At 39.2% G+C, this 12,909-nt stretch overlaps 1 protein-coding gene across 2 annotated transcripts in view; it reads right to left on the bottom strand.

The window, feature by feature from the left end:
- The window catches only part of ARID5B (AT-rich interaction domain 5B), a 180,013-nt gene that overhangs the window by 25,441 nt on the left and 141,663 nt on the right, over positions 1 to 12,909 (bottom strand). For both annotated transcript variants that reach the window (XM_037497967.2, XM_037497968.2), the window contains 3 exons: positions 12,515 to 12,719; positions 10,541 to 10,593; positions 402 to 499 (listed from right to left, as the gene is read on the bottom strand). In XM_037497967.2, the coding sequence (XP_037353864.1) occupies positions 402 to 499; positions 10,541 to 10,593; positions 12,515 to 12,719 (356 nt within the window). The remainder of the gene's footprint in view (positions 1 to 401; positions 500 to 10,540; positions 10,594 to 12,514; positions 12,720 to 12,909) is intronic.

The following is a 12,909-nucleotide window of genomic DNA, read 5'->3' on the forward strand; positions in this document are numbered from 1 at the left end:
AGATCTTATCTGGGGCCAATTTTCTTATTAAAGAAATGCGTACTTTGCAAAGATAATACAGTTACATGGCAACTTCACAGTCACATTGCAGACCTGTGTTTTCCTAAAGTTGAAGCTTCTCATAGTAAATGAACCTACAGAAAACAGACTGGGTAATTTATGCTCATGGGGGAGAAAAGGCATGTTAGGCAGGTGGTCATGGGATAAACCAAACTGAAAGAACATCTAATTTTAGATCCAGCCACCAAAGAAAGCCATGTTCCTTAAAAATCACAAGGCAGTACGCAGAGCAAAATGCTAGAGGGGTACTTTCTGTTTCCTCTTGTACATCCTTGATGGAAGCGTCTTCCAATGAACACACTTTGAATTATGCAAGGACTTTCCAAGAAAGGGCATCTTACCTTTCATAATGTCGACGGGTGCAAGTGGCAGCGCTCGTGCTCCCAGGATTACCGCCTAATTCATCATAAATATGTTTCCATTGACGGCGGGCTGTTATCTGAAAAAACGGCAATGGGAAATTCAATCTTGCATCATAGGAGACTCACAGTGCCAGGCTTTAATACATATGCAACAGCCAGGAGAGTACAGGCTGTTCTGGAAACCCAGAAACAGAGAAGGCCAAATAGTATATGGGGAAACTGACGGTATTAAAGCGAGAGCTCACTTTCAGTGCTTTGTTTCACCATCAAAATGGGGTTTTGTTTTGGGCTGTATATTTTGTCATCCTCAGTGCATTTCAACTGACACATCTCCCTTGACAGTCATGTAGTTATTTGCCCCCGAGGTCTCAAACTCTGTTCTTTTATATCATGTGATAAAGCCTCAAAATAAAATAAAGTTTAAGCTAAAGCATATCTTAGCTCATCTGTTTAAATGAATGAGAACAAGCACTGGTTGCTTGAGGGGTGTGGGAATGGGTGGCCAAGGACCTAGGTAGAGAGACTCTTTACCAAAGAGGATTTTGTCCCATCTGATTTTTGAACTATGTGATATTTTGTCTACTTCTAACACTAAATAAAATTATGCTACAAATTCATTAAAATGAGTAAGTTGGTTATGGAATTTACAGTCATCTCAGGCTATATTTATGCCAGCTCCTCTAAGCACCACACAAAACCGAAACCTGAAAGTGTGCCTGTCACAAGCTCATTATTTTTATTCACTTAGGTCAGGAAAATGGGCTGTTGATCAAATCCTATGAAAACTAACATATTTCAAAGTTCAAATGTGATTTGTGTATGTTATTGAGTTGGGTGAATAAAAACAAACAGCTGTATGGCACACTATGGCTTTGTTTTCATTTTTTTCCTTTAATTTTATTTTTGTACATAAATTCAGATACTACAATACTACAAAATAACAGATGCATGATCTGGCAAATGATTAATTTGGGAAACCACATCATTTACTACATCCTAGCAAGTCTAGTGTTTCCTTGAAACTAGGAAGACAGCACAAGTTATAAGGTCCCAGTGAACATTCTATACAGAGTTACAGGAAAACTTTGTTACTGGAATGTGCTGGGGGCAGGGCATGCTGAAGGTGCCAGTGGCATTTAATACAATCAAAGTAGGGTTTTTTTTTTTTTTTTTTTTTTTTTTTTGAAAAAATACCCACTGAGTTGCCAGCAGAGTTCACTTAAGGGCTAAAGGCAGCGATCTGGGGGGAGGAGGGAAACACTTCAATTTGCAACCAGGGATTCTTAATTATGTTCAAAGGTAGAAAAGAGGGTGTTTAAAATTATGATAGCTTATGATGGCTTTTCCATTTCAAATAGAAGGAACCCGCTCATTTCCATCAACCCTTCTCAACAGGTCCAAGTAGGACCTCAAGACAATGTGAGTTTTGCACTGCTCATTTTTTCCAGGAAGCATTCTTGAGCCAATTTGCTTCAATAGTTCTCATTAGAATCACATCTTACATCAACGAGCAGGAATAACTGAAAATAAAATCCTCCTTTATTTGTAGCTTAGTTTTATATTATAACAAATGGCTTCACACCTCTTTCAAAACACTGAAAATACTTATTTTGGTAATTATTTTATATTTAATTACAATCTTTCTTCAACCTTTTAAGAAACACAATTTCAGGCTGATCTATTTGGAATGTCTGTATCAAGGAAGAAGAAATAGAATCCCCTCCCAAGTGTCTATGCTATTCCTGATAGCCCTTAGAGACCCCGTGAAACACACCTCCATATTCTCCTCACTCAGGAGGGGTTTTTGCCCTGGGGAGCACAGCAGAAAACAGTCTATTATGTCCCTGCAATCACTTCAGAAGAAACTATCACTCATCATTCTTTTTATCTCTTTGTGTACTGTATTTCATATTTTACACTTTTAACATCCATGATATTATTTAATGCCCTATCAGACTATGAGGCAGATGATAGGAATCTCATTCACAGATGAGGAAGCAAGAATCAGAGAGGCTGCCTGTCTTGCTCAAGAACACACAGCAGCAGAAGGACAATGCCAGGAATCCTACCCATGTCTTAGGGCCCCAAGAGCAAACTTTTCCCCATCATATCAAAGCAGCCCTCATATCATAATGACCTGATGAATAACCCACTCATGCAGCAGTGGGGACAACACAGAACCTGAGGGTTTTTGCAATTGAACAAATCAAGCAGATAACATATTTGGAAAGCACAGTATCCACTACAAATTCTTGAATTTGAGCTTTGGATCTCTTGTGAGTTGGGAAAATAGCATAGCAAAAAAGTCAGCAAGAATCTATGGGGTGGGTGGGATGACTAGTGTGAGAGTTTGCTTTCTTAAATATTAAGTAAAACTATGATTCCATCCATCCTGACCACTGTGTATCTAGTTAGAATAGAAGTTCTTTAAAATGTTCACCACTGAGTCATGGATAAGTCCCAATCATATGGGACTTCATTCACATATCCATACATTCACTAAACATTTATTGACCATCTTCTGTTTGTTAGATACTGTGCTAGCAGCTGAGATGCAACAATGAAAAACCCAACACCCATGATAGCTGTATCCTGGTAGGAGCCACCAAAACTAAACAAATCACCAACTATATAAACATAAGAATACAGATTGTAAAAATGTAATGGCTAGGAGGCTACTGGTGATAGGAATGTTTTAGATGTGGAAACAGACCATGGTTCCTCCCACAACCTAGCATCTAGACTACAGAAGACCCTTTCCAACACTTGCCTATCACAGAAATGACAAAACTTCTTTAAGAATAAATATTGAATTATCAAAAAGGGAGATGGGGGACTCCTTCCTTGCACTAGGGTTGAAACTGGCAGCAGGAAGCCAGCATCCAGCACCTCTCATCCTTAATAAGCCATGTGCAGCTGGCTAGGGGTCTGTGTTAGCCCCCTTCAAGCAGGTTTTGGGGTTTAAATTCAGTTTTTATCAGTGAGGGTTCATCTGGAGCAAAGACAGGGATGGGCCTTCAAGGAAGTGGTCTCTCTGTTTACTGAGCTTCCACTGGCTGGCCTGGATGAATCAGTCCATTTTGAGATATTTTCTTTCCACAGGAAAGTCATAAAATGTGCTCTTTCCAACTGCTAAATGCTTTTAAGTACATAGTTCTCCTGGGTACACATCTCTATTTTTTGTGCCCAGATGTGTTTTTAATTCAAACACTGACATGAGCTCTAAAGTAGGAAATGTCTAAACTTCCCAATTGTCTAAATAGAGAGACCCCCCCAGTGGGTCTCAGAGGCCAGTAAGGAGTGAGGAAAGACCATGAGAACTCATCCTGGCCCAGCTACTGGGCATTGTGCTCGCAGTGGTATAAATGTGCTTTCTGTTGTAATATGCTCTCTTCATGCCTGATGATGCAGTTCCTTAGGGTTTTTATTCCATTGTTCAATGTCCTCTCTGAGTTTGCATTAGCTTTAAAGCCCCATTTGGGGCAGAAGCACTATCTGCCTCCTGCTGTCTAGCTCCCCCTCATCAAGCTAGAAAGTCAGCTCCAGCCTGGGGTTACTTTGATTACCTCCCATGACAACATCAGGTCTCCCAGTCATGTTCATGTTTCAACCTGACCTCATATTATTTGAGGTTTTTAGGAGTATAAAGAACTTCTGGCTCTTTGTTTGCTAAGGAAAATGGCCAAATTCATCTAAGTCATTATTTCTCTTGGATTATCTTCTCCTATCATCTCCTTTAAGGTCTTCCTTTAAGTGACAGGGACTCATGACATCAACCTGTCTCCCCTGCCAGGTACAGAGGCAGGGGGGGGGGGGGGCGGGGGAGTGAGGAGAAATGAAGGGTTGAATGTAGGGAGAGGAAAAGAAAGAGATGTCATTGATTTCAAGGGCTCATAATTTAGCAGGAAACATAACCTCATAAAATTAGCCTTAAAACAATATGAAAAACTGAGCAGGCCACACCCAAGAAAAACACACCAATCTAACTGTGTGTGAAACTTCATCTCCTTTCAAAGACACTTGACAGTTACTTCCCCAGTGTGGTAAGTCCCAAGAAACTCTGAGAAAATCCTTCTACTCCTATTACATTCATAAAGTTTTTATTGCTTATGAATATAGTGGTTTCCAAACTGCTCATTAAGGATGCAGGTGGTGTTGTAAACGTGGCCTAAAACTAACTCTTCATGATGCCAATGCTGGCCAAGAAAATGGGTCCAGGGACTGGGAAAAAATCTGTCCCTTCCATGATTTCACTTGATGAAACTATCCTGTCATTTAAAACAAACAAACAAAAAAAAACAACAAGCAAACAAACAAAAAAAACTGGAAAATTATTTTAACCCAAGACACAAGCTTGGGGCCTTGATTTCTCTCCCTTTGAAGTTGCGGGGATGAAGTGATCTTAGTATTTTTACAGTCTGGTCTGGAAACAGCAATCAGGACTCTTGTAGGTCCTCTGTGCTTCCATGGTTTAAGGATGTGTAGGAAATAGGAAGTCAAAGGAGCGTCTGCCTGGGTTGCTCTGAGAAACAGCCTCTTTCTCAGGACACCTTGAGGGTGGACTGAATTCAAGGAAGATGACTTTTTTTCCTGGTAGTACTCCAGGAACTGGAGCCTTTTAAAACTATATGACATCATCTTTGGCTTTGAGAATTCTGAATAAAACAAGAGGCTTTGTCCAGAGAACTAGGGTTAGATTCAGAGGATGTCTTGAAAGGATGTCAGAGTCAGAATCTTATGTCAAAATCTAATCCTTCCCGAAAGAAGACAAGTGAGTCGTTCCATCCGAGAAATATGGTCCTGTCGCACCCACGGGGAGAGGGGAGGCAAGCTCACGTTCTGACATTCTTGGAAGGCACCACTTGCATGGTCCTCTGCTCTAAGATAAGATTTATTCAAGACCCATTTCCCCACTACCTTCTCTTCAAAAGTTACCTCTGACTCACCCATCAAATGTTAGCCAAATGGAAATCACTTTAACAAACCACCGCAACATGCTGCATCCTAGTAAATCTCCAAGCTACTCTTGGAGCTTTAATTGCTTCACCAGACTCTCAAGTGAAGACCTCTGCAGCTCATCAGCAGAGCTTTGTCCAGTTCTGCCTCTTCAACTGCAGGTGACCCATACCCTACAACATTTGGAAGGCGAAGTTGGAAATCTGACTGTAAAAGAAGAGTCCTCACTGCCAACCAATCAAAATGCCAGGACACTATTTTTAAGAAATCAAATCCATTCAATAATTTATGATGTCTAAATCTAAGGACGTACGATGCAGATTTCCAACAAAGGCAGATGAAGCAATAGAATTGAATATAGCCATTAGTCAAATGCTATGAAAGCTTAAAATAAAACTTCGGCTCTCTCCTCTCTCTCTCTCTCTCTCCCTCTCTCTTTTTTCTTAAATTCAATTTGAGTCTTGTGAAGGACTGAAATGAAATAATCCATAATCTGCAATTCAAACCAGAAGGTTTGGAATAGTTTATAACCACAAACAAAAACAAGCCAATTAAGATGGCCTCTTTTTATAACCAGAAGGAATTCCAGAGAGATGTCTTTATCCAATCACATGTTAACAACAGAACTACTCCATCTACAAATTTTGAACTTGCAATTTTTTAATATTGCTGAAGATTTACATCATCCAGTTTCTTTGGTCCCGTCTGTTAAGTTCATACATTCTTTCTCAGGAATCCCATAAAGTCTCAGCTAATGATTAATATCTCTGTCATGGTTCATGTTAGGTACAAAGAACTGAATGAAAGTCTACTAACGAAGGTAGGTTATTAGATCCTTCTTCCAAAACATCACCCAAAAGATGGCAAAAGCAGGGTCCATAAGAATCTGCTAGGAATGTGAGGCACACAAAATGATCATTTATGAATGTCTTTCCTGCCAGAGATACCACAGAAGTTGAAATAATTGTGCAAAAAATTCTCAGCAATTCAGAATCTGAAGAATGCCATGAAGCTCCTATGCAACTCATTTAATCTCCTTGTGCCTCATTGTCCTCATTTGTAAAATGAGGGTATGGACTGGAGCAGGAAAAGGATCTTTTTGTACAAAGGTCAATATGTGAAAAAATGTTAGGGTGCTACACTTTGCTTCATTCCAAATGAAAATAGTTTATGGAGTAGCAACTTGGATTACCACTTTACCAAATGGAAAAACACTCTTTGGAAACTATGTTGCTTTAAGCCAAGGAAATGTTGATATTCTATCATGTTTAGTAACAGTGTGAAGACAATGTTCTTTGTCTTTGATATCAATAACCTTTGATATCAGATTTAGGGAGGAGCTATGGGCCAGAAGAGTCAATAGGATAAGTGTTAATAATCATTGCTATTGTCAGCTCAGAATTAACATCACCTGGACAGCTTTTAAAAAGAATTCTTTGATTTTCAGGTCCAGATCCCACCCAAGAGTTAAATCTCAGTATGGAGGTGTAGACACCTACTCATACTTCAAAGTTCCCCACTGAAAATTTGAGGCCCTGTTCTAGAATAACCTTTGTGAATTACTGTCTAGAAGATTCTAGGATCCTTTTGAGCTCCAGATGACAAATCTACACTTGTTCTGATATCAGGTAATCTCACAGATAAATGTCCTTGATTATACTGTGATGACCATTTAAGTCCTCAGACTTTGGATAGTATTCATGTATCTCCTGGGCTGTCTGAATCCTCATTAAACATCTCACAGTTTTATCAGTTAAAATATGCTGAGAAAAAAATGTATTCTGTACTTAGGTGGTCAAAAACTTAAATGCAGAGTGGGAGTGGCAAACTTACATGTCAGTAAGACCAAAGGTTAGTATGAAGATTTTAAAAAAAGGAAAGGAAGAAGAAAGTAAAGAGGGTGTGAGGACAAGAGGGAGGGAAGGAAATAGTCTACTAACTGGCTGCATTCAGTTTAGGGCCCCAGATATATAGATTTTCTAGTAAAGCAAGTATGTAGATTCACTGTCTGAAACAAGATGAAAAAAATTTGGAGTATTCTGAAAAATAATAGGGACCCAAAGAATGATAAGGGAGTGGATGGGTGGATGGAAAAGAAAGGAAAGAGAAAAAGGGTCATCCCAGGGGTTGTCAGTCCTCTTTGTGGCTTGGCCAAAGAGTCATAAAGCTAATAACCAGATGGAATGCAGGAACCAACATGGCTCTCTATGGTCCCCATCCCACCTTCTCTTTACTTCACTGTACCACCCACACTGTAAAGGCAGGAAAAGCAGCAAAGCATAAATTTAGTTCATTATCAATCTTCAAACCAAGCTCCCTCCTCTGTCCCCCGCTGAATAGCTCCAGGGTCTGGCAGCCAAGAGCCTTCCTCATTTGGCTCCATCCTTGTCTCCCGACTCCCTTTCCTGGTCACTTGTCCCAGTCACATAGTCACTCCACTTTAAGTTATTCAAACTCCTATTATGCTGAACTTTATTCTCTCTTCCCATTTTATTTCCCAGTTTGACATTTAATTCCTGGAAAGCCATGGTAGTACATGTCTAAATTCTAGCCATTCTCCAAAATTCTGCTTAAATGGCATCAAAGTCATAAGCCTTCCTCCCTCCCTTCATTTTTTTTTTTTAAAGATTTATTTTTATTTATTTATACAAGCACTGGGCACAGTCAGAAGCGCGGGAGGGTGAGAGAATTCACCAGAGCCAGAGAGGGGAGCAGAGCAGGCAGAAGGACCGAAATATACTGCTGAGGGGAGCAGCAGGCAGCAGGAGAGGTCTGCGCGCCAAGTGGGACCCTCTTCCGGTGGTGGGGGAGCAGCCGGGGATCAAACCGGCGCCGCAGAGGCAGCGGGCAGCTTCGCAACCCAGCGCTCAACCGCCGCGCCACCGGGGAGGCCCCATCCCTTCATTTTTAAGTGAGAGAGGACTTTATCTGAGTAGAGCACTGATCTTTTGTCATCTAGTACTGTAATTATTATTACCAACTCTCCTGGTTGGTAAGCCATGGGACTCACTAGTGGGCTTAGATATTTTTGCATCTTCCAGAGTGTCCAACACTGTGCCGGGTAGACATAAGACACCCTGTAAAGGACCTCCCTGGTGGCTCAGGGTGTTAAGCATCAACACTATGAAGGTATCCATAGCTGCTGCAGCATGAGTTTGATTCTCAACCAGGGAGCTGACCCACATAGCACAGCAGACCTCTCCTGTCTTGCCCTATGCTCCCCTCAGCAGTGTATTTCAGTCAATCTGCCTGTTCTGTTACCCACTCTGTCTCTGGTGAATCCTCTCACCTCTGCCCCCACATCTCTGGCCCATACCCCAGCTCTTGTATGCATAAATAAATACATCTTTTAAAAAAAAAATCACACCCAGTAAATATGTGGTCAGGTGATTTGCTGATTATATTGTGTGGTCATTCATTCATTCATTCATTCATGCAACAAAAGAATAAATACTACTTGTTCTGAGAGTATAACTAATACCCTGAAACTTATCAGAAGTTTCTTTTGTACTTTCTACACCAACTGGCTACTGCATAAGGAAAAAATCCTTGTGACGATACAGAAGATACAAAAGCAGGAAAAACTGATTCTGCAAAATTTGCTGGCACTCTCCTATCAGTGAATAACAAAAAGTTCCTGGGTTTAAAAAGACATTTCATAATATTGGGCAATATCACATTACTTATCTTCAGTAACAGTTCATAAAAATATGTATTCCTATTCTTAACATTAAAAGTTCTACTTAAAAGTCGAGGCTATGGGGTTAACTCCTAAATTTATGATACTAACCCTAAATAAATCATCTTCTTTTTCACATGGATGATAGCTATAATTAGCTCAAGAGTTTGCAAAACCATGAGTCACAGTGGCAAGCAGTTGATCTCCTTGTCCTATCAACAGACCCAAACAAGTAAAAAATACCTTGTATATTTTTACATAGAGTATTTGTAAAACAAATATTCTAAGCAAATTTATGGCTTTGAAATGCACTTTAATATGAAAATCTGGGTATGATTTTTCCTAATAAACATAAATGTATGGGCCCAAACATTTTACATACATATATTCACATCAAAGATCTTTTTTAGTCAGCACTCATAGCAGATATCTCTACAGTAACACAAGACTACCCTAATTTTATAATGCTTGCCATCTTTTCCCATCCCAAGCCCCTGACATCTAACCATTATATTAGTTTGTGGAACAATATGCTTGCTGTATCTGGCAAGAAACATGACTTACTATGTTTAGATTAAAATTAATTTCATTTTCTTGACTCTGTCTCTCACTGTCATTTTACTACAATATAGACACATCCCAGGTTACTTTGTAAGAGAAAAAAAAATTGTTTTATTCAATTGCAGAAGAAACTGCACAATTTAATCTGATGACTATGTGGAGGAGAAAATATTTCCAATGACGACATCTTCCAATGTCGATTGATTTTATTGCAGATGTCACCTCTGTGGGCTCTATTAATTCAGTTCTTTCTTCTTAATTCAAGATTGTAATCTCAGATTGTTGCTCTAACATTTTATTGGTTCAAAATACATGCTGTAAAAATCCGTGGCCATCAAATTTTCCTGTTAGCTAAAAATAACCTATTCCTGTCAGTTAGAATTAGCTGATAAAGAGTGTCAGAGCCTGTTCTGAGTAAGTTTGATAACTTCCTGTTTATGCGGCACTGACCCTTGTCTAATAAAGCTTCTTTGCCCCAGAATGCAAGGAGATTCTGCTGCATTCTATTCCTTAATGGCCAATACTGATTACTTTTGAAAGCCTTTAATACATTTCCCATATTAGACATGAACAGATGTCAGGTATGTTGCCAAGGGAAATTTCTTTTATGCAATCTTGGCTTGTTGTACAATAATAGCCCTTTCTCAACATGGGAAAAAATTACAGACCCAACTAATTTCCCTGACAGGGGAGAGTTACATATGTTTTCCACTTGTAGTTTTTACGACAAGTTTACAATTTTGCCAAACCTGGAACTAATTGGAACTGTTTCCAAAAGCGGCCCAATAAACCCCCAAAAGTGTAGAGCCATTGGAAAAGGCAGCCAGGGATGGTTTGCTTTTACGTTTTCTCCATTTTGGTCAAAGAGGAGGGGAAAGTTAAGATTGCAAAATTATTTCATTTAAGTTGCTTAAACACTTACTGTTTCATATCCTCCCAGTTTTTGAGCAGCTTGAAACATAGTCCAAAGGTTAACTGTTAGAGGGACAATAAGTATTTAGATAAGCATTGCATTAACATATTTCCAAGAAATGTCAATTAAAACATTTTGTTCTGTTTCGTTCTGATTTTTTCAATGAGAAAGAGAAAAAAGAAATACTGACGTACCCCAGAGAGCAACAGTCTCAGGAAACAATTTGCCAAAGAGCATTCAACAATAGGCTGTATTATTACCACTTAAAATATTTCTTAAGAAACACTCACAAATAGGGAAATCATTCTACTTTTAGGATGAAGGACAACAAAGTTCTAGTCCTGTTGCCATCAGCAACCCAAGAGAAGCCAAGTTGCAGCATCCTTGGGGAAAATATGGGATTTCAAAATCGGGGTTGGTTGCGTTCAACCCTTAGAAAGAAGCCATTGATTCAATGGTGCTACACAATGCTTGCCTCAGATAAGGACTATCCATAATCAATAAATAACAGCCCCTTTAATGTGTGATTACCTTATCAACAGAATGTCTGATGGCAGTGCTATATGAAATATTAAAAGTCTTGTACCATATTTCACTAACACACAGTGACTTGCAATGAGTAGAAAAAATAAATATTCACACTTGAGGCAGCTGTGATACAACAGATCAAAGGGAAGGAAGATCGTCATTCACAGAGGAATCGAGTCATGAGTCCATTTAGTGCCCTCACTTGCCTGTGTGATGTTGAAATATATGGATATTTTTAAAACAGATTTCCCTTTGCAGGGTTTGCATATGTTTATGTTGTTAAACAGCTAAGAAAAATTGCTAGTCACCCTGTTCCATTGTACTAAAATATCATGGAATGGGATGGTTATGGATTTGGTTCTTTGACAAGTGAGGGAAATTGAATTTCAAGTAATCCTTGGTAAGGGAAATGAAAAATATATATTTTTTTTTTTAAAAAAAGGCTCTTTGACACAACATGTTCGAAAAGCCTCATTGAACCCTGCACTATTTCAAAGCTATCTTGGCCTTGATTTAATCTGAACCAATGCATAATGCAACAAAGCTGTTCATAGTACATTAATTTTACTTCTATTTCAAGCAACCAGTTTTCAGACAAACATTGTAATCATTCGTAGTTATATAAGTTTATAATGGCTGCGAGTGTTCTCTTGCAATCAGTGCCAATTGCTATTAGGTATGTAAATTGTTATGTAAAACATACAGGTTTGACATTCTTCATCAAAATGACACATGGTTTTAATCTAGGAAGATACATTTGGAGAAATACTATTTCAAGCAAGGGCTCACTGCTTTGTGTGCCATGAAATCCAGAAGCAAAATATATATTCAGTTGTGAAATCAGGGCAGGATCTGGGTTTCTTCTCTTATGTGGAATTCCGCTCAGCTATGAGTTCCCTGTTCTACTTATAAATATGATGACACTTGAATGTACTTGTCAAAGTGATTCAAAATGGGGACCTCAGTTCAGATCTGTGCGCTTGCTTCCTCTGAAGTCAGGGTTTTGTTATCTCTGAACAAATTTGGGGCTTAGGCTGTATGTTTTCTCTTTGTGGTTGTTTTGTCCACCTTTTCATGTCCTCCTTTTAAAAGCTGTCTTTTCACAGGCAACATCTGTGCCTGATAAAGCTACGTCATATTATTATCTCAGAGGCAAGGCGTTGCAGACACTCAAGATTGACAAAACAGAAAATGAGAAACTTTCAACATGTCTATTTCCAGTCATAATCAGTGGATTCAAGCCTAAAAATATCTCACTGCAACTGTCCCAGAAGGGAACAATGTAGCGGAAAGAGGCAGGGAAAAAATTCCTGGCTTGGATGATTCGTAGATTTAGTATAAACAGAGCATCATCCCCAGATTAGGATTTCAACATACTCCTGAGTCAAAATTGTTTTCCAATTCAAAGAATCTGAGCAGTTTTGATATTTCAGAAATGAAAACAAGTATACTTACTCTGTTTAAAACCTAAATAGGGTATTCGTTCTATCGGTGTTTTCCTTTCTTTCATGTATTTATAAAGTGACACCAGGAAGGCCTGCTCATCCGCTCTACACTCGTCACCAATGGCAACCTTTGGTTTTTCTTCATTTGAGACTTTTTTACAGTTATTATGGTTATTCTTCGGCTTGGTCAATGCTGACCTGGCCTCACATTTCACCTGGAAAAAGGAAAAATGGCCACATTAAATCAAGCCCAGCCCAGGATTGCTTACAAAGACATAGCAAGTGACACTCTGAACTGAGTAGGAAGGCTGAACCTGTAAATTACCCTTGCCCTGAAATAGCTTTTTAGAGGCATCACTGAATGTGAATAGTCTTGAACTCGGGTGTGTGTGTGTGTGTGTGTGT

The sequence above is a fragment of the Talpa occidentalis genome, unplaced genomic scaffold (assembly GCF_014898055.3).
Source record: "Talpa occidentalis isolate TD23 unplaced genomic scaffold, MPIMG_talOcc4v2.1 talOcc4.8, whole genome shotgun sequence".
In the NCBI taxonomy this organism is placed as follows: domain Eukaryota; kingdom Metazoa; phylum Chordata; class Mammalia; order Eulipotyphla; family Talpidae; genus Talpa; species Talpa occidentalis.